Source organism: Chlorocebus sabaeus, chromosome 16, assembly GCF_047675955.1.
Source record: "Chlorocebus sabaeus isolate Y175 chromosome 16, mChlSab1.0.hap1, whole genome shotgun sequence".
Lineage (NCBI taxonomy): Eukaryota > Metazoa > Chordata > Mammalia > Primates > Cercopithecidae > Chlorocebus > Chlorocebus sabaeus.
Genome location: NC_132919.1, coordinates 80,582,053 through 80,602,362, shown reverse-complemented (window position 1 = coordinate 80,602,362; position 20,310 = coordinate 80,582,053). Strand labels below are relative to the sequence as shown.

General features: G+C 48.9%; 1 protein-coding gene across 10 annotated transcripts in view; it reads left to right on the top strand.

The window, feature by feature from the left end:
• The window catches only part of B3GNTL1 (UDP-GlcNAc:betaGal beta-1,3-N-acetylglucosaminyltransferase like 1), a 137,777-nt gene that overhangs the window by 42,452 nt on the left and 75,015 nt on the right, over positions 1-20,310 (top strand). For all 10 annotated transcript variants that reach the window (XR_012088961.1, XR_005238826.2, XR_005238824.2 and 7 more), the window contains one exon: positions 6,933-7,028. Coding sequence is in view for 7 of the 10 variants with exons in the window: in XM_008013386.3 (XP_008011577.3) it covers positions 6,933-7,028 (96 nt within the window). In the remaining 3 variants the exon portion in view is untranslated. The remainder of the gene's footprint in view (positions 1-6,932; positions 7,029-20,310) is intronic.

The following is a 20,310-nucleotide window of genomic DNA, read 5'->3' as shown; positions in this document are numbered from 1 at the left end:
GCCCTCATCCTCCTGGTGAGCCTGGTGAGGGCGGGGCGCTCCACCTGAGGGCACAGCCTCACCCACTCTCGTCCCCCGGGATGGAGCATGCAGGGAGGGTTAGGGAAGCGAAGCGAAGGAACAAAGACAGGAGGGTTCCTGTGGAGCAGCCTGAGCCACAGCTTGCCTGTCAGGGAATGGGTGGAGCCGCCGTACCCGGCATCCTCTGGCACTGTCCCTCGCCCCCCTGCCTATGCCAAGCCATAATCATCCGGACGGCACGGCAGCCGACTCTCCCGGCTTCTACTTCTGCCCCCACAAGAAGCTGCATGTTCACTTAAATAAACAAAACTTCCAGGTGTTCTGTTTACATGAAGTCCGCCTTGCACTCTGCAACCTTTGTCCGAGGAGCTCCCCGGAGCGCAGGGCTGGAGCGTCAGCCCCTCTGCACAGGCAGCCTGGGAGGGCCACGGCCCCAGCCCCGTGAGCCTGTGCCCAGACCGGTGGGCGACTTCCCCAGCAGGAAGGGGTCGGAACAGGCCAGACCGGGCCTCGGAGAGGCAGAAGCTGTTGCAGTGACTGACTCTCAGCTCTCGAAGGCCCGGAGTGCTTACGGGCTCTCCTCTGACAGTGCTCTTTGCTCCCCGAGGCAGTCAGTGACAGGGTCCCATTGGACGGGTGCCTCAGGGCTCTGCTGGGCTGTAGTTCAGGCTGTTGGCCCTGGGCGTTCCTCCTTCACCTTCGTCTTCACCGTCGCTGCTCAGGAGTGGCGGCCGAAGCCCCTGGTGCTGGTGACTCTGGACCCTGGGGCCTGGCTCAGCAGCAGCAGTGCTGGGGGACAGTCGTCTGCCTGGTGTTTGGGTGACCTCCGCGTGCACCCCCAACTGCCTGCAGCCCCCGCACCAGGGTCCCCCGAAGCCGCCCACACCAGGGCCCCCCCTCAGCTCCCCACACCAGGGACCCCCCCACAGCTCCCCACACCAGGGACCCCCCTCAGCTCCCCACACCAGCGACCCCCTCAGCTCCCCACACCAGGGCCCCCCTCAGCTCCCCACACCAGGGCCCCCCCACAGCTCCCCACACCAGCGACCCCCTCAGCTCCCCACACCGGGGACCCCCCCCCCTCAGCTCCCCACACCGGGGACCCCCCCCTCAGCTCCCCACACCGGGGACCCCCCCCTCAGCTCCCCGCACCGGGGACACCCCCCTCAGCTCCCCGCACCAGCGACCCCCCTCAGCTCCCCACACCAGCGACCCCCTCAGCTCCCCACACCAGGGTCCCCCTCAGCTCCCCACACCGGGGACCCCCCCACAGCTCCCCACACCAGCGACCCCCTCAGCTCCCCACACCAGGGTCCCCCTCAGCTCCCCACACCGGGGACGCCCCCCTCAGCTCCCCGCACCAGGACCCCCCACAACCCCCCCCAACTAGGGCCCCCCCAGCAGCGGACGGCAAGTCGTTGACTCCAAAGCGGTGGCCCCAGGGAGTTGATGTTAGTGTCAAAAATGCAGCTGTTCTTTCTTTCAGTGTAATTTAGAAGCTGACTTCTCGAGTCCGTTCCAGAACGTGTCTTTCTGGCAGGAGCCATTCTCAGCTCTGGCTGCGTTTGTAATGCTTTGCCTCCCGCCTCAGCCCAGCCCCTGCTTCCTCCCTCGCACCCGGCACCCTGCACTGAGGTTGCCTCCCCCGGGTTCACCCAGACGCACTTGACCCTCCTGCGCTGCCCATCGAAGGCCTCGCCCCTTTCCTGTCTTCAGGACTCAGCCTCCACGGCGAGTCCACAGGGAGCCTGAGCTGCAGCCCTAGGAGCCCTGACCTTCTTGCCACCGTTTTTAGAGCCAAGTGCCCTGCAGACTGTGCCAGGCCATGCAGTGGGGGGACTCACCTCGTGGGTCTGAGCTCCTTTCTGTGTGGGGGGCTTACCTTGTGAATCGGAGTTACTTTTTTTTTCTTTTTTGAGATGGAGTCTTGCCCTGTCACCCAGCCTGGAGTGCAGTGGTGCAATCTCAGCTCACTGCAAGCTCCGCCTCCTGGGTTCAAGCGATTCTCCTGCCTCAGTCTCCTGAGTACCTGGGATTACAGGCGCTGCCACCACGCCCGACTAATTTTTTTGTATTTTTAGTAGAGACGGGGTTTCACCACGTTGGTCAGGCTGGTCTCGAGCTCCTGACCTTGTGATCCGCCCGCCTCTGCCTCCCAAAGAGCTGGGATTACAGGCGTGAGCCACGGCGCCTGGCCCTGAGTTATGTTTTATGTTGGGGGACAGACCTTGAGGGTGTGAGTTCCTTTCTATGTTGGGGGGGCTCACCTGGGGGTGTGAGTTTCCTTCTCTGTGACGGATTCACCTTGCAGGTCTGAGTTTCTGTCTTTGTCGGTCGGGAGGGGCAGCTTGTCTACATTCGCAGGCGTCCTCACCTTCTGGACTGCCGGGCTGGGGTCGTCTGGAGTCTGCGCACTCGCTCAGAGCAGGGATCCTGGCTGGGCACTCTCTCTCCACGCACGGTGGCTGCAAGAACGAGTGTCCAGGAGAGCCTGCTGGAAGCTGCGTTGCCTGTGACAGTGGAGCCTCAGGGCGACAGGGTCACATGGTGTCGTGCTGACCCCAGATTTGAGGGGAGGGAGCACAGACCTCATCTCTCAGTGCTTGAGGGTTGATGGCCATGTGAGGAGGGCAGGCAGGGACGGACTGTGGTGGGCAACTCAGGGAACACAGCCCCCCGTGTCCCCCCTACACCTCCCGTCTGTCAGCAGCCTATCCTTGCAACATTCCGACTCTTTTTTTCAGTGGAATTGCCAGATCCTGGTGGTCCCCATATAAATTCAGAAAGAGTTCCAAGATTGCTTGTCGGGATCGACTCCAGCAGCCTGTGCGTTCTGCTCTGCCTGTTGGCACGGAGGCCTTCAATATGAACTAGCTCACAACATTTCTCGAGAGCTTGGAAAGTGGCTTCTTCTAGGAACCTGGAGGAAGTTAGCCAGCCTCTCAGGCCAGCCTCTCAGGCCCCCCTCGTTCACATCCGCTCACTGGGTTCAGGCCCCGTGCTAGGCGCGGCGCCCACAAAAGCTCCTGCCCTGAGAATCTGACGTCTCAGTGCAGGATTAAGCTCAGAGCTCCCCTCTTCCCCTGCGCCTCCTCTCGAGAGTGCGAAATCCTCCTGCCGACGAGATGCCGGCAGCTGGGCGCTGTGGTGCCCAGGAGGGAGGGGTTGGTCTCTGGAATCCACGCCTTCCTCCTGCTGTTTGATGCAGTGGCACCGGAGAGAGCTTGCCGCCGTCTTCCGAGGTTAAAACACGTTGAGGCCAAAAAGGATCCTCTCCCCCTCCTTGTAGACCAGTGCTCATGGCTCGCGGCTAATTAAAGCCACAGGAATTGCCAGCCTCGGGGTTCTACTTTGACGAGATCCCCCACCCCGTCCTCACTCTTGGTGAGAGACCCCACCCAGCGTGGGCTCTGCCTTTTCTGGGAAGCCTGAGGCTGGGGGAGTCGTGGGGAGGAGTCGGGCACGCACGGTGGAGGCAGCCATCCGTCGGCCCCCGTCCGAGAGGTGCCTCTTGTGCCCCGGCGGGATCCAGGCTCTCGGGAGCGGGCTGGTGTGTGCTCACACCACCTGCCGCCCACGGCTGCCTCGCAGGACCTGGCGGTGCTGGCCGGAGGGTCTCGGTGTTTGTGTGTAGATGCTGGGCTCTCGGTCTTCACGTTTCAGAACAGAGGACTTCTGCCTCCAGCTTTGGATCTGCATTTTCCTTTGTCTCCCCTCAGAATCGTTTCTGTTCAGAGTCAAACGTGAGACAGTGCAGACAAGACCGGAAAACAGATGCAGTGGTAGACAGGTGGATGCTGTGCACGATGGACAGACAGGCACACGGAGCAGTTTAGAAATGCGTCTTGGTCAGGTTGTTTGTGGGGGGAACCTCCTCGCTGGGCAGGGCGGCAGTTCCAGAGCTGTCCTCATTCACAACTGTTTTTAGCGTGTGCTTTAGGAGAGAGACAGGAAAGGTTCACAGACAGAATTCAGCAGCATATGAAAAGAATTACACAGCCATGGCCGAGTGCGTTTCGCTCCAATCAGAAAATGAGCAAAACGTATGAAAAGACATTTCACCAGGGAGGGGTGTGCAGACGGCAAAGAGCCGCGCGAGAAGGTGCTGCTCGCCAGCCTCAGGGAGCCTGCGTCAGAGCAAGGTGCCGTCAGAACGGAGTGAAAACCAAGACGCCCGGCGCTGGCGAGAGGCAGAGAAGCTGGGTCCTCACGCATCGCTGAGGGTGTGAGACGGCGCGGCCGCTCTGGAGACCGTTCGGAAGTTTCTTTAAAAACTAAACCTGTCACTGTTCTGTGACCTGGCAGTTGCCCTCCTGGGCGTCTATCCCAGTGGATCGAAGACTCTGTTCACAGAAAAGCCTGAACCTGAATGTTTGGGGTCGCCGGTACAGGAACTGACTACAGTTATATGCAGTGACCGGAAGGCTGTCCCGGGAGCCAAGGAGCAGCACGAAAGCCGGGCACAGAAGGCCGCCTCCTGCAGGTTCCGGGATCACGCTCTCGAGAGCACGCCACGGCGTCAGGATAGCTGAGGGGCTGCTGGGGGCTGTGAGGGGCGCCTCGGGTCCTCGTGCCCTGGGACGTCTGGATCTTGACGCCATCCGTGTCCCTCTCTTGGTGCGACGTTGACCTTGAGTCCTCGTGACGTTTCCACCAGAGGAAGCGGTGAAGGGCACAGACGGTCTCTACGGTTGTTTCGTACGTACAGCTGCGATGTGAATTCACACTTTTCTCAAAGTGAGTTTAATTACAAAAAAACAGCAACAAACACAAACAGACGCCTCCCCAAGCTCTTCATTAACTGCGTTGGTGGAAACGAATCACTGACTACGTATCGAGGCTGCACAAAGTGGAGGCGGATCCAGGGACCTCAGATACCGAGACTGGCTCCCGGTACTGCTCTGTGGGCCGCGGTCACTGTCTCACTGTTGTCTCCTTGTTGGTCTTGGGTGAGGCAGAAACAGCCCCGTCCGCTGGGACTTGTGGGCTGTGCTGTGAGAACGTCCACTCGGGCGGCTCTGCTGGACCTGGGCCCTCACCTGGGGGGGGGTGCTGTTTCCTGCAGACGCACCCAGGTGCCGTCTCTCCAGCCGGCTCCTGCCGCTGCAAGGTGAGTGTGAGCCCTGCAGGACCTGCCCTCCTACCTCTGGGCCTCAGGAGCAGAACAGAGCCAGGGCTCAGTGCTGGGAGCCCACGCCGGGCAGAGGTCAGGCAGGAGGCGGGCCGGGGCGGCGCAGAGGGTGGGGCGGGGGGAGCACTGAGAAAGGCTGAGGCAGGTGATGCTCTGAGGCTCTGCAGGGGCCGGGAACGGGTCAAGGCTACTGACAGGACATCAGTGAGGCGGGGCTGCTGGCCTGGCAGCCCGGGGAGAGGGTCATCGGCCCTGGAGGAAGCCGGCTGGTGGCTCTTCTCCGCTTAGGGACACTGCTTTCCGGAGCTGAACGGAGTGAGTTGGGTGGGTGGCCTGCGGCCAGGGCAGCGGTTTCCTCACATCCACTTTGCGTGTGATTCAAGGAGTGAGTTCTTAGAAATAACTCACCTTGCATACGGGCCGTTTGATTTGAGTTCATTAAGGGGAAACATCATCTGCGACATATTCTTAGTCCAGCCTAGGGCAGCTCTGCAGTTCACCACCGAGACGCGCGTCCGGGGCCGTCTGCTGTAGCACCCATTGTCGCTCTGCTGTCCCCAAACAAGAGCAGGCATCCCTCCTCCTCCTCCTCACCCTCCGCCTCTCCCTCCTCCTCCTCCTCCTCACCCTCCTCCGCCTCCTCCTCCTCTCCCTCCTCCTCTCCCTCCTCCTCCTCACCCCCCCTCCTCTCCCTCCTCCTCCTCCTCGCCCTCCTCCTCCTCTCCCTCCTCCTCCTCCTCTTCTCCCTCCTCTCCCTCGCCCTCCTCCCTCTCTCTCCTCCTCCTCTCCTCCTCCTCCTTTCCCTCCTCACCCTCCTCCTCTCCCTCCTCCTCCTCTTCTCCCTCCTCCTCCTCTCCCTCCTCCTCCTCCTCGCCCTCCTCCTCGCCCTCCTCCTCCTCACCCTCCTCCTCTTCCTCGCCTCCCAGTGTTTGCCTGACCCAGATTCGTGGCATTTTGGTTTCCTGTCTGGACATCTCTGCGTAAAACATGTGAGATGAATACACACAGGTGTGCACACACACCTGCGCACCTGACTGTTTTGAGCTCTGAGATGCACACACACAGGTGCACACACACCTGCACACCTGTTTTGAGCTCTGAGATGCACACACACAGGTCCACACACACCCTGCGCACCTGACTGTTTTGAGCTCTGAGATGCACACACACAGGTGCACACACACCTGCACACCTGACTGTTTTGAGCTCTGAGATGCACACACACAGGTGCACACACACCTGCACACCTGACTGTTTTGAGCTCTGAGATGCACACACACAGGTGCACACACACCTGCACACCTGTTTTGAGCTCTGAGATGCACACACACAGGTGCACACACACCTGCGCACCTGACTGTTTTGAGCTCTGAGATACACACACACAGGTGCACACACACCTGCACACCTGACTGTTTTGAGCTCTGAGATGCACACACACAGGTGCGCACACACCTGCACACCTGACCTGTTTTGAGCTCTGAGATGCACACACACAGGTGCACACACACCTGTGCACCTGACTGTTTTGAGCTCTGAGATGCACACACACAGGTGTACACACACCTGCGCACCTGACTGTTTTGAGCTCTGAGATGCACACACACAGGTGCGCACACACCTGCACACCTGACCTGTTTTGAGCTCTGAGATGCACACACACAGGTGCACACACACCTGTGCACCTGACTGTTTTGAGCTCTGAGATGCACACACACAGGTGCACACACACCTGCACACCTGACGTGTTTTGAGCTCTGTTTGTTGTTGTTTTTCACAGATCGTCGGTTGCCGAGTGAGGAGAGATCCCCCTAACTCCACCGAACGATACACACGTTGGATCAACCAGCTGACGCCCGAGCAGCTCCTGACGCAGGTACCTCGCCTGGCGCCTTGCCTGGGGCAGGTGCGCAGGTCACCTCTGGGCGCCGTCTCCTGCGTTGTGCTGTGGTCTCTTGTGTCTGTGTTGCCGTGGGCCGTGGGCCGTGGTCCTTCTGTCCTCACCTTCACTCACATGCCGTCGATCACACGGAGTGGGAGCTGAGGGTGGCCCAAGCAGGCACACACGCTAGGCTGGTCTCAGGCCGGTAGTTCAGACGGGTTCGAGTTCTGAGCTGGGAAACCCGACGGCACAAGTCCACTTACACGTGGACTGTAGAGGGTGGGAGGGCGAGCTCAGAAATCACATAGCTAGTGTTTCAGAGTCCGTGTCCCGTGTGCCCCCAGCACGTTCCAGGAGCCAGGCTGCTGCATGCGATGTGGACGCCAGGGTGTCCTCGGCAGCGGACTGTGCTGGTGTGAGACTGGACTTGGGGCCACCTGCGGTGCCCCCTCGGGTATGAGCGGCTGCCATCTGAGAGAGGGGACATGGCCGTTGCCACACGGGTGGCTTGTCCCTGCCATCCTCTGTGGGGCCGTTGGTGCCGCTGGGGGAGGCAGAGACCATCTTGTGGTCACATCATGACAGCCCCTCCCTGTACAGGCGGCCGAGGGCGGGTGTCCTGGTTGCTAGGCGGCACACTGTGAATGAGTTGACGTGCTTTTCAGTGAACTTGTGAAAATACTTAAAACAGGGCCTCAGGCAGACTGTGGCTGCTTTGCTAAGTAACGTGCACCTTGTGCAAACCGGAATGCGGTTCGGCATTGCCAGGCTGGTTCTGAACTGCAGGAATCTGGACACGTGTTGAGTTTCGGCCCAGCTCCGACCGCGGTCAGAGCGCTGTTCCCCGAGAGCCGGTTCCCCGGAGACTGCGGCAGTGAGTCCCCGTGGGGGTCAGGGTTTGTCCTGAGTGTTAGGTTTGATGCCAGATTTTTTTTAATTTTCATGTTTTTTAATTAAAGGAAACAAATGCTCCTTTATCAGTTACATACTGTATTCACTTAAAACGATTTTAAGATAGACCATTGTGTCAGTGTAGTGTGGGAAATTAAAAAAAGCGAAAGGCTGGGCACAGTGGCTCACGCCTATATGCTTTCTGTGACCATAGACCGGATTTTTATGTTTTCCGGATTTTTATGTAAATGGAGTCCTACACCCTGTGTTGACTTGAAGGATGCCGAAGTGTCCCATCCCGGGACTTTCTGTTTCATGAAGTTCTGTTTTCTCCTCCTTGTCCCCTTTCTCATCTTCCTTCCTTTTTCTTTACAGTTTGCTGGTTTGACTTGAGTTCCAAGGAAGGTCCGTACGTGGCAGTTGTTGATAAATGTCTTTAAATATCCAGATTCCTCCATCATCCTTTTCCTTGACTATGTTGTGTTCGATGTTGAGTGATTTGCTGTCGGTGCTTTCAGCAGTCAGACTTCTCTGCGGGTTGCGTCTCCCTGGTCTCATTCAACAAATTCCTGTGTCCCTGGAGCTCCTGCAAAGCAGTACTTAGAGCTAAAGGCTTTATGGGATTTACAGTGATTTGTTCATTGTCTTGCTGATGTATAGCTTTGTTGATGTATAACTGGCTACAGCAAATGGCCCCTATTTCAAATGTGCGGTTTGATCGGTTTTGACATACATCTGTACCCCGATGAGCCACCACAGTCAACGCGGTGAACATATTTATCCAACACTCCACGTGTCCTCCTGTCCACCCCGGAGCCCTCCCCACACCACACAACCACCACCCCCTTCCTGCCTGCTCAGCAGTTTTACGTTTGCTGGAGTTTCAGGTAAATGTGGTCGTGTGCTGTGTGCTTCACTGGTCTGGCCGCCTTCACTCAGCATGATTACTGTGCGGTCCAGACACGCGGCTTCCTCACAGCAGCTGTGGTGGCCCTCGAACAGCGTGTTGGAACCACATAGGCCACGTACACGTGGGTTTTTCTCAGCAAGTGTATTGGAGAAGTTTTTGGAGACGTGTAACAATCTGAAAAAGCTTTCAGACAAACGGCATGGCCCAGGAATACTGAAAACACCAACAAAAAGATGCGTCATGAATACATAAAATATATAGACATGCTACTGTTTTAAAATCATGTAATACCAAAAATTATACACAAATCTATTATGAAAAGTTAAAATTTATCAAAACTTACGTGCACGCAAACACTTATAGACCATATGTGGGGTCTTTCACAATTTAGAGAAATTGAACAAATGTAGGGATGCAGAAATTAATCACAGCTACCCGAAACTCACTGCAGTGCGGACTGCACGACTGCGATATTTTACAAACCCCTCCTGCCGGCACAGCCGTGAGCTCAGGTGCTGAAAACGCGGGTGAGGCCGGTCATCTCCACATGCACGGCTCCTCCCTCCAGTAAATCACAAATCACAGTGAAAAGTGATCTCTCGGCCGGGCGCGGCGGCTCACGCCCGGAATCCCAGTACTTTGGGAGGCCAAGGCGGGAGGATCACGAGGTCAGGAGTTCACAGCCTGGCCAAGATGGTGAAGCCCAGTCTCTAAATTAGCCAGGTACAGTGACAGGTGCCTGTAATCCCAGCCACTCGAGAGGCTGAGGCAGGAGAATCGCTTGAACCCAGTAGGCAGAGGTTGCAGTGAGCTTAGATCGCGCCACTGCACTCCAGCCTGGGCGACAGAGCAAGACTCCATCTCAAAAAAAAAAACCAACAACAGAAAAAAACAGTGACCTCTCACAGTTCCCACACAGTTTTAATCATGTTTAAGGCGATCCTATAAACCCTGCATGACACCCTAGGACCCATACACAGTGCCACGGATGATGCTGGAGGTGCTCCCAAAAAGCAGAGAAAAGTCATGACACTACAAGAAAAAGCGGAATTGCTTGCCGTGTGCCGTAGACTGAGGGCTGCAGCTGCGGTCACCGCCGTTTCAGACGGGTGATTCTTCTCGTTAACAGACGACGTGAACTTAGGGTATCCATAAATACAGCACTATAAATGTATTTTCTCTTCCTTGTGATTTTCTTAATAACCTTTTCTCTCCTCTAGCTTACTTTATTGTAAAACTACAGCATATAGTACATATAACGTACAAAATCTGTGTTAACCAACCACTTGTGTTACCAGTAAGGGCTCCCATCAACAGGAAGGTATTAGTGGTTAAGTTTTTGGGCAGTTAAAACTGATACACGGGGAAGGGGAACATCACACACCGGGGCCTGTCATGGGGAGCGGGGAGCGGGGAGGGATTGCATTGGGAGTTACACCTGATGTAAATGACGAGTTGATGGCTGCAGCACACCAACATGGCACAAGTATACATATGTAACAAACCTGCACGTTATGCACATGTACCCTAGAACTTAAAGTATAATAATAAAAAAATAAAAAAATAATCCATGGATACATGGATTTTCAGCTGTGCAGGGGGTCAGTACCCCTAACCCCCGCCTTGTTGAGGGATCAACTGTGTTCTGTGGTGTGGATGTACAATTTGTTTACCCACTTAGCTGTGGATGGACCCTTGAGTTGTTCCAGTTCCTTGATATGATAAGTAAAGCTGCATTGCACATTTGTGTACAAGCCTTTGTGTGTGCATGGCCGTGATCATATGTCCGGCCTTTTCTCTTGGGAAAATACTTAGAAGTGGAAGGGCTGGTTCGTATGGTAGGGATATGTTTCACTTTTAAAGCAACTGCCAACATGTTTCCCAAATTGGTTGCACCGTTTTACATTCTCAAGCCGTGTGTGAGAGTTCAGTTCCTCCATGTCCTTGCCAACTCTTGATATGATCTTTTTAATTTTAGCTAATCTAGTAGGTATGTAGTGGTACCTCGTGGTGGTTTTAATTTGCATTTCCCAAATGGGTAATAATGTGAAGCATCTTTTCGTAGATGTATTTACCATATTTGCCATCCACGTATCTTCTCTGGTAAAGTGTCTGTTCGCATCTTTTGCCCATTTTTGTATGGAATTGTTTGCATTCTTATTGTTGAATTTTAAAAGTTATTTATATATTCTGGACACAAGTCCTTTGTGAGACTTTGTAAATATGTTTTCTGAGTCAGTGACTTGTCTTTTCATTCTTTTAACAATGTCTTTCAAAGAGTAGAAGTTGTAATTTTTGGGTCGGGCGCGGTGGCTCACGCCTGTAATCCCAGCACTTTGGGAGGTCGAGGTGGGCAGATCATGAGGTCAGGAGATGGAGACCGTCCTGTCTAACATGATGAAACCCCGTCTCTACTAAAAATACAAAAAAGTTAGCCGGGCGTGGTGGGGGCACACCTGTAGTCCCAGCTACTTGGGAGGCTGAGGCAGGAGAATGGCGTGAACCCAGGAGGTGGAGCTTGCAGTGAGCTGAGATCACACCACTGCACTCCAGCCTGGGAGACAGAGCAAGACTCCGTCTCCAAAAAAAAAAAAAAAAAAGTTGTAATTTTAGATGAAATTCAATTTATCTATTTTCCTTTTATGGATATGCTTTTTTAGATTTAATTTTTTTAAAAAATTATTGTGGGAACATAGTAAGTACATACATTTATGGGTTATGTGAGATATTTTTACATAGGCAGGCAGTGCATGATAATCACATCGGGGTAAATGGGGTATGTATCATTTCGCCTCAAGCATTTATCCTCTGTGTTACAGACAATACGATTATATTCTTTTAGTTATTTTTAAGTGTATAGTTAAACTAATTTTGAATGTAGTCACCCTGTTGTGCCAGCAAATTCTAGGTCTTATTCATTCTTTGTAACTATATATGTGTGTATATATATGTGTATTACCTATTAACCCTCCCGACTTCGCTCCCACCACCACTACTCTTCCCAGCCTCTGGTAACCATCCTTTTATTCTCTATCTCCATGAGGTCAATTGTTTGAATATTTAGCTCCCACAAATAAGCGAGAACATGTGAAGTTTGTCTTTCTGTGCCTGGCTTATTTCACTTAACATAATGACCCCCCACCCCCGCCAGTGCCGCCTATGTTGTTGCAAATGCCAGGATCTCATTCATACACTTCACTGTGTGTATGTACCACATTTCTTTATCCGTTCATCTGTTGATGGACATTTAGGTTGTTTCCAAATCTTGGCTATTGTGAATAGTGCTGCAATGAATACGTGAGTGCAGGCATCTCTTTGATATACTGATTTCCTTTCTTTTGGGCATATAGCCAGGAGAGGGATTGCTGGATCATATAGTAGCTCTATGTTTAGTTTTTTGAGGAACCTCCAAACTGTTCTCCATAGTGGTTGTACTAATTTACATTCCTACCAGTATTGTACAGGGGTTCCCTTTTCTTCACATCTTCACCAGCATTTGTTATTGACTGATTTTGGATAAAAGCCATTTTTTGTTTGTTTGTTTGTTTTTTTGTTTTGTTTTTTTTTTTTTTTTTTGAGACAGAGTCTTGCTCTGTTGCCCAGGCTGGAGTGCAGTTCAGCTCACTGCAAGCTCCGCCTCCCGGGTTTACGCCATTCTCCTGCCTCAGCCTCCCGAGTAGCTGGGACTACAGGCGCCCACCACCATGCCCGGCTAGTTTTTTTTTGTATTTTTTAGTAGAGACGGGGTTTCACCGTGTTAGCCAGGATGGTCTCGATATCCTGACCTTGTGATTTGCCCGTCTCGGCCTCCCAAAGTGCTGGGATTACAGGCTTGAGCCACCGCGCCCGGCAGATAAAAGCCATTTTAACTGGAGTGAGAAAATATCTCATTGTACGTTTTATATGCATTTCTCTGATGCTCGGTGATGTTGAGCACCTTTTCATATGCCTGTTTGCTGTGTGTCTTCTTTTGAGAAGTGTCTGTTCAGATCTTTTGCCCACATTTAATCGGATTATTCTATTTTTCCTAGAGTTGTTTGAGCTCCGTGTATATTCTGGTTATTAATCCCTTGTCAGATGGGTAGTTTACAAATATTTTCTCCTATTCTGTGGGTTGTCTCTTCACTTTGTTGATAGTTTCCTTTGCTGTACAGAAGCCTTTTAACTTGATATGATCCCGTCTGCCCATTTTTGCTTTGGTTGCCTGTACTTGTGGGGTCTTACTCAAAAAATCGTTGCCCAATCCAGCGTCCTGGAGAGGTTCCCCAATGTTTTCTTTCAGTAGTTTCATAGCTTGAAGTCTTAAATGTAAGTCTTTAATCCATTTTGATTTGATTTTTGTATATGGTGAAAGGGGTCTAGTTTCATTCTTTTGCATGTGGATATCCAGTTTTCCCACACCATTTATTGAAGAGGCCATCTCTTTCCCAGTGGAAGTTCTTGGCATGTTTGTCAAAAGTGAGTTCACTGTAGACGTATGGATTTATCTGTGGGTCCTCTGTTCTGTTCCACTGATCTACGTGTCTGTTTTTATGCAAGTGCCATGCTGTTTTGATTGCTGTAGCTCTGTCGTCTAAGTCAGGTGATGTGATTCCTCCAGTTTTGTTGCTCTTGCTTAGGATAGCTGGGGCTATTCTGGGTCTTCGTGGTTTCATATAAATTTTAGTTTTCTTTTTTTTTTTTTTTTGAGGCAGAGTCTCGCTCTGTCACCCACGCTGGAGTGCAGTCGCATGATCTCGGCTCACTGCAGCCTCCACCTCCTGGGTTCCAGCAATTCTCCTGCCTCAGCTTGCCGAGCAGCTGGGACTACAGGCGCGCACCACCAAAATTAGACCCAGCTAATTTTGTATTTTTAATGGAGATGGGGTTTCACCATATTGGCCAGGGCTGGTCTTGAACTCCTGACCTCGTGATCCACCTGCCTTGGCCTCCCAAATAGAAAATATAAAAAATTTGCCAGGCGTGGTGGCACACGCCTGTAATCCCAGCTACCTGGGAGGTTGAGGCAGGAGAATTGCTTGAATCCAGGAAGCAGAAGTTGCAGTGAGCCGAGATCATGCCGCTGTATTCCAGCCTGGGTGACAGGGTGAGACTCCATCTCAAAAAAAAAAAAAAAATAGAAAAAGAAATACTACTGATTTTTGTATGTTGGTTTTGTATCCTGAAACTTTACTGAGTTTTTTATCAGGTCTAATGGTTGTTTGGTGGAATCTTTAGGTTTTTTTAAAATGTAAGATTATATCATCTGCAAACATGGATAATTTGACTTTTTCTTTTCCAATTTGGATGCCTTTATTTCTCTTGCCTGATTGCTTTAGCTAGGACTTTCCGTGCAATGTTGAGTAACAGTGGTGACAGTAGGCATTCTTGTCGTGTTCCCAATCTCAGAGGGAAGGCTTTCAGTTTTTCTCCATTCAATATGATGCTAATTGTGGGTTTTTTTTTTTTTTTTGGTTTTTTTTTTTTTGAGACAGAGTCTCACTCTGTCACCCAGGCTGGAGTGCAGTGGTATGATCTCGGCTCACTGCAAGCTTCGCCTCCCGGGTTCTCACCATTCTCCTGCCTCAGCCTCCCAAGTAGCTGGGACTACAAGCACCCACCATCATGCCTGGCTAATTTTTTATATTTTTAATAAAGACGGGGTTTCACCGTGTTAGCCAGGATGGTCTCGATCTCCTGACCTCGTGATCAGCTTGCCTTGGCCACCCAAAGTCCTGGGATTACAGGCGTGAGCCACTGCACCCGGCCAATTGTGGGTCTTTTGTATATGGCTTTTATTATGTTGAGGTATGTTCCTTCTGTACCTAGTTTTTTAGGATTTTTAATCATGAAGAGATGTTGAGTGTTACCAAATGCTTTTCCAGCATCAATTGAAATGATCGTATGGTTTTTGTCCTTCATTCTGTTGACATGATGTATCACATTCATTGATTTGCATATGTTGAACTATCTTTGCATCCCTGGAATAAATCCCACTTGGTCATGATGCATGATCTTTTTAATGTGTTGTTGAATTCGGTTTGCTAGTATTTTGTTGAGGATTTTTGCTAGTACTTTGTTGAGGATTTCAGTGGTTTCGGTGATATTGGCCTATAGTTTTAATTTTTTTTATGTGTCTTTGTCTGGTTTTGGTATCAGGGTAAAACTGGTCTTGTAGAGTGAGTTTGGAAGTATTCCCTCCTCCTCTATTTTTTGGAATAATTTCGGTGGGATTGGTATTAGTTCTTTAAATGTTTGGTAGATGTCAGCAGTGAAGCCATCGGGTCCCAGGTTTTTCTTTGCTAGACTTTTTATTGTGGCTTTGATCCTGTTACTTGTTACTGATCTGTTTAGTTTTTGGATTTTTTCATGGTTCAGTCTTGGTAGGCTGTATGTGTCTAGGAATTTTGATTTTTTTCCCTAGATTTTCTAGATCTTTTCCTCTAGATTTATTTCTAGATTTTTCTAGGTTTTTCCTCTAGATTTTCCAACTTGTTGGCATATAGTTGCTCATACTAGCCACTAATTCCTTTGAATTTCTCCGGTATCAGTTGTAATGTCTCCCTTTTCATCCCTGATTTTATTTGGGTGATCTCTCTCTTTTTTTTTCTTACTATGGCTAAAAGTTTATCGATTTTGTTCATCTTTTCAAAGAACCAACTTTTTGTTTCATTGATCTTTTGTATTTATGTCAAATTCATTTATTTCTGCTCTGATTTTTGTTATTTATTTTCTTCTACTGATTTTGGGTTTGTTTGTTCTTGCTTTTCTAGTTGCTTAAGATGCATTGTTAGGTTGTTTATTTGAAGATTTTCTTCTTTTTTGATATAGACACTTATAACTATTTAAAACTTCCTCCTTGGTACTGTTTTTGCTATATCCCATAGGTTTTGGTATGTTGTGTTTCCAATATCATTTGTTTCAAGAAAGGTTTTAAGTTCCTTCTTAATTTGTTCATTGACCCACTTGTCATTCAGGAGCATATTGTTAAATTACCATTGTTTGTATAGTTTCCAAAATTCCTCTTATTTATTTCTAGTTTTATTCCATTGTAATCAGAGGAGATGCTTGATATTATTTCAGGGTTTTTTTTTTGTTTTTTTTTTTTTTTTTTTTTAATGTTTTAAGACTTCTTTTGTGACCTAACAAATGACCTGTCCTTGAGGATGATCCATGTGCTGAGGAAAAGAATGTGTCTTCCGCAGCCAATGGATGAAATACGTTGAAGTATCTATTAGGTCCATTTGGTCTGTAGCACAGGTTAAGTCCAGGTGTTTCTTGTTGATTTTCTGCCTGGAAAATCTGCTGCTCAGTGCTGACAGTTGAAGGTGTTGAAGAGTGTGCTGAAGTCTCCAGATATTATTATAATGAGGGTCTGTCTCTTTAGCTTTAATAATATTTTGCTTTATATATCTGGGTGCTCCAATATTGGGTGCATATATACTTATGATTGTTATATTCTCTTGAATTGACCTCTTTATCATCATATGGTGACCTTCTTTGTCTCTTATAGTTTTTTTCTTGAACCTATTTCATCTGAGATAGACCCTCAATATAAATATAGCTACTCCTGCTCTTTTCTGGTTCCATTGGCATGGAGTATCTTTTTCCACTGCTTTATTTAGAAGCAAAGTGTGTTTCTTGTAGGCAATGGGTCATTGAGTCTTGTTTTTTAATCCATTCAACCACTCTATGTCTTTTGATTGAAGAATTTAGTCCACTTACATTTAATGTTACTATTGATAAGTAAGGACTTACTCCTGCTATTTTGTTACTTGTTTTCTGGTTGTATTGTGGTATTCTCCTCTTCCTTTCCTTCCTTCATGTCTTCCTTTTAGTGAAGGTGATTTTCTCTGGTGATATGATTTGATTTCTTGCTTTTTATTTTTTGTGTATTCATTGTATATTTTTTATTTGAGGTTACCACGAGCCTTACAAATACTATCTTATTACCCATTATTTTAAGCCAATAACAACTTAATACTATTTGCATGAAGAAACATACAAGCAAAAAGAAAACTAATAAAATCTCTATACCTTAAATTTGTCCCCTACTTTTTAACTTTTTGTTGTTTCTATTTATATCTTATTGTGCTGTCTATGTGTTGAAAAGTTGTTGTAGTTATTCTTTTTGATTGGGTCATCATTCAGTTTTTCACTTAAGAGTAATTTACACACCACAGTTACAGCATTATAATAATATTTTGTGTTTTTCTGTGTACTCATATTAGCTGTGAGTTTTGTACCTTCAGGTGGTTTCTTTTTGCTCAATAATGTCCCTTTCTTTCTGATTAAAGTGTTCTTTTTAGCATTTCTTGTAGGACAGGTCTGGTGTTGATGAAATCCCTCAGCTTTTGTTTGTCTGGGAAAGTCTTTTTTTTTTTTTTTGAGACAGAGTCTTGGTCAGTTGCCCAGGCTGGAGTGCAGTGGCGCGATCTCAGCTCACTGCAAGCCCCACCTCCTGGGTTCCTGCCATTCTCCTGCCTCAGCCTCCCGAGTAGCTGGGACTACAGGTGCCTGCCGCCACACCCGGCTAATTTTTTTGCATTTTTAGTAGAGACGGGGTTTCACCATGTTAGCCAGGATGGTCTCGATCTCCTGACCTCGTGATCCACCCGCCTCGGCCTCCCAAAGTGCTGGGATTACAGGCTTGAGCCACTGCGCCCGGCCTTGTCTGGGAAAGCTTTTATCTCTCCTTCATGTTTGAAGGATATTTTCACTGGATATACTATTCTAGGGTAAAAGTTTTTCCTTCAGCACGTTACGTATGTGATGCCACTCTCTCCTGACCTGTAAGGTTTCTCCTGAAAAGTCTGCCAGATGTATTGCAGCTCCATTGTATGTTATTTGTTTCTTTTCTCTTGCTGCTTGTAGGGTCCTTTCTTTATCCTTGACCTTAGGGAATGTGATTATTAAATGCATCGAGGTAGTCTTCTTTGGGTTAAATCTGCTTGGTGTTCCATAACTTCCTTATTCATGGACATTGATAGCTTTCTCTAGGTTTGGGAAGTTATTATCCCTTTGGATAAATTTTCTACCCCTATCTCTCTACCTCCTTTTTAGGACCAATAACTCTTAGATTTGCCCTTTTGAGGTGATTTTCTAGATGTTGTAGGCATGCTTCATTATTGTTTATTCTTTTTTCTTTTGTCTTCTCTGACTATATTATCAAATAGCCTGTCTTCAAGCTCACTAATTCTTAATTTTGCTATTAAAAGGTTCTGATGGCCGGGCACGGTGGCTCACGCCTGTAATCCCAGCACTTTGGGAGGCCGAGGCAGGTGGATCACGAGGTCAGGAGATCAAGACTATCCTGAATAACATGGTGAAACCCCGTCTCTACTGAAAATACAAAAAATTAGCCGGGCATGGTGGTGGGCACCTGTAGTCCCAGCTACTCAGGAGGCTGAGGCAGGAGGATGGTGTGAACCCGGGAGGCAGAGCTTGCAGTGAGCTGAGATAGCACCACTGCACTCCAGCCTGGGCAAGAGAGTGAGACTCCGCCTCAAAAAAAAAAAAAAAAAAAGAAAGATTCTGATGCATTATTTAGTATGTCAACTTCATTTTTCAGCCTGAATTCCTTCTGTGTTATCTTGAATTTCTTTGAGTTTCCTCAGAATAGCTATTTTGAATTCTCTGACTGAAAGGTCACGTATCTCTGTTTCTCCAGGATTGGTCCCTGGTGCCTCATTTAGTCCATTTGGTAAGGTCATGTTTTCCTGGATGGTCTTGATGCTTATGGATGTTCATCTGTGTCTGGGCGTTGAAGAGAGAGGTATTGTCAGATAGTCTTTGCAGTCTGGGTTTGTTCATACCTGTCCTTCTTGGGAAGGCTTTCCAGGTAGTCAGAAGGACTTGAGTGTTGTGATCTAAGCTGCATCTGCATTCCACATGCTTGGGGAGGCCTCACAATCATGGCAGAAGGCGAAGAGGAGCAAGTTACGTCTTACGTGGATGGCGGCAGGCAAAGAGAATGAGAGAGAAGCAAAAGCAGAAACCCCGTATAAAACCATCAGATCTCGTGAGACTTATTCATTACCATGAGAACAGTATGGGAGAAATTGCCCCCGTGATTCAATCATCTCCCACTGGGTCCTTCCCACAACACGTGGGAATTATGGGAGTACAATTCAAGATGAGATTTGGGTGGGGACACTGCCAAACCATATCAGCCACCTTGCTCCCCACTCCCCGCTCATGGATGTGGTTTTGATGTTGTATCTAAGAAATCTTTGGCTAACTCAGTTCACAAAAGTTTTCCTCCTGTTTTCTTCTGAAAAGTATAGTTTTGAAAAGTATCTATAGTGTAGATATAAAATCTACAATCCATTTTTTAGTTAATTTTGGTCTATGATCTGGGTTATTATCTTAATCAGCTCAGGCTGCCATAACAAAATGCCAGAGGTTAGGTGGCTTAAACAGCAGAAATTTATTTTCTCACAATTCTGGAAGCTGGAAAGTCTTAGATCAAGACCTGGCAGGGCTTGCTTTCTGATCTGGCTCTTCCTGGCTTGCAGATACCCACCTTTTCTGTGGACCCTGATATGGCAGAGACAGAGGGAGGGAGAGGGCAGGTTCTCTGGTGTCTCTTTCTAGAAAGATCCCAGTAGATCCCCACCCTCACGTGAAATCTAATCATCTCACAGAGGCCCCATTTCCACAATACCTCAACTAGGGGGTTAGGGCTCCAACCAGTGCCTGTCACAGTCCTGGAAGACAGAATCTCCGATGCTGTAATTCTGAAATTTGAAATTCCTAAAGATCAAAATCCCCGAGCCTAAAATTCCTAACATCTAATCGAATCCCCAAACTATAATGATGGATTTGGAATTAGGTGCCATCAAGTCTTCTATAAGTGAATTTCAAGTTGTTACCAATAAAGTTTGTTTTTTCCATTCAGTCCAATGCATTTGGTGGAAAATTCAGATGAGTGGATTGGCCACGTGATAGGGCAGTGACAGAAACTTCCATTTAAAAATGAGTTGAGTCTCTTGCCTGCATTGACGTTCTTCCCAGCTGATGACACTCCGGGAGCTTTTAGGGAATCACGGCCACATTTGCCCAAAGAAGCCAGCAAAGTTACTGACTGCTTCCAGATAATTGTGTGTGTAGCAGAAGAAGACATTTGCACAACAGTGCTCTGTTCCATCACCAGTATTGTTTGTGTTAAACCTGTGGTCTGTACAAGAGGGCATGCAGAATGCATATCCACGTACCCAAACAACACAGAAGCACAGCATGGAAGACGGGAAAATGTAAGGGGAATGCTCATCCTGGCGTGCGTCAAATCACAGAGGAGTTTCAAAAAGAGCAGTGCCACGGAGAAGATGAATGTGAGCTCATTCTCCAAGGAAGCCATGTCCTAAAAGAAAAAAAAACAGTTATCCATTGCAATGCAAACTTCAAAATACACTTAATGATCGTGAAGGTCAGCCAGCTCTTAGGGACTGTTTCTGTGCAATTGCCCGTAATACATTCCTGTGGTATACTTTTTCA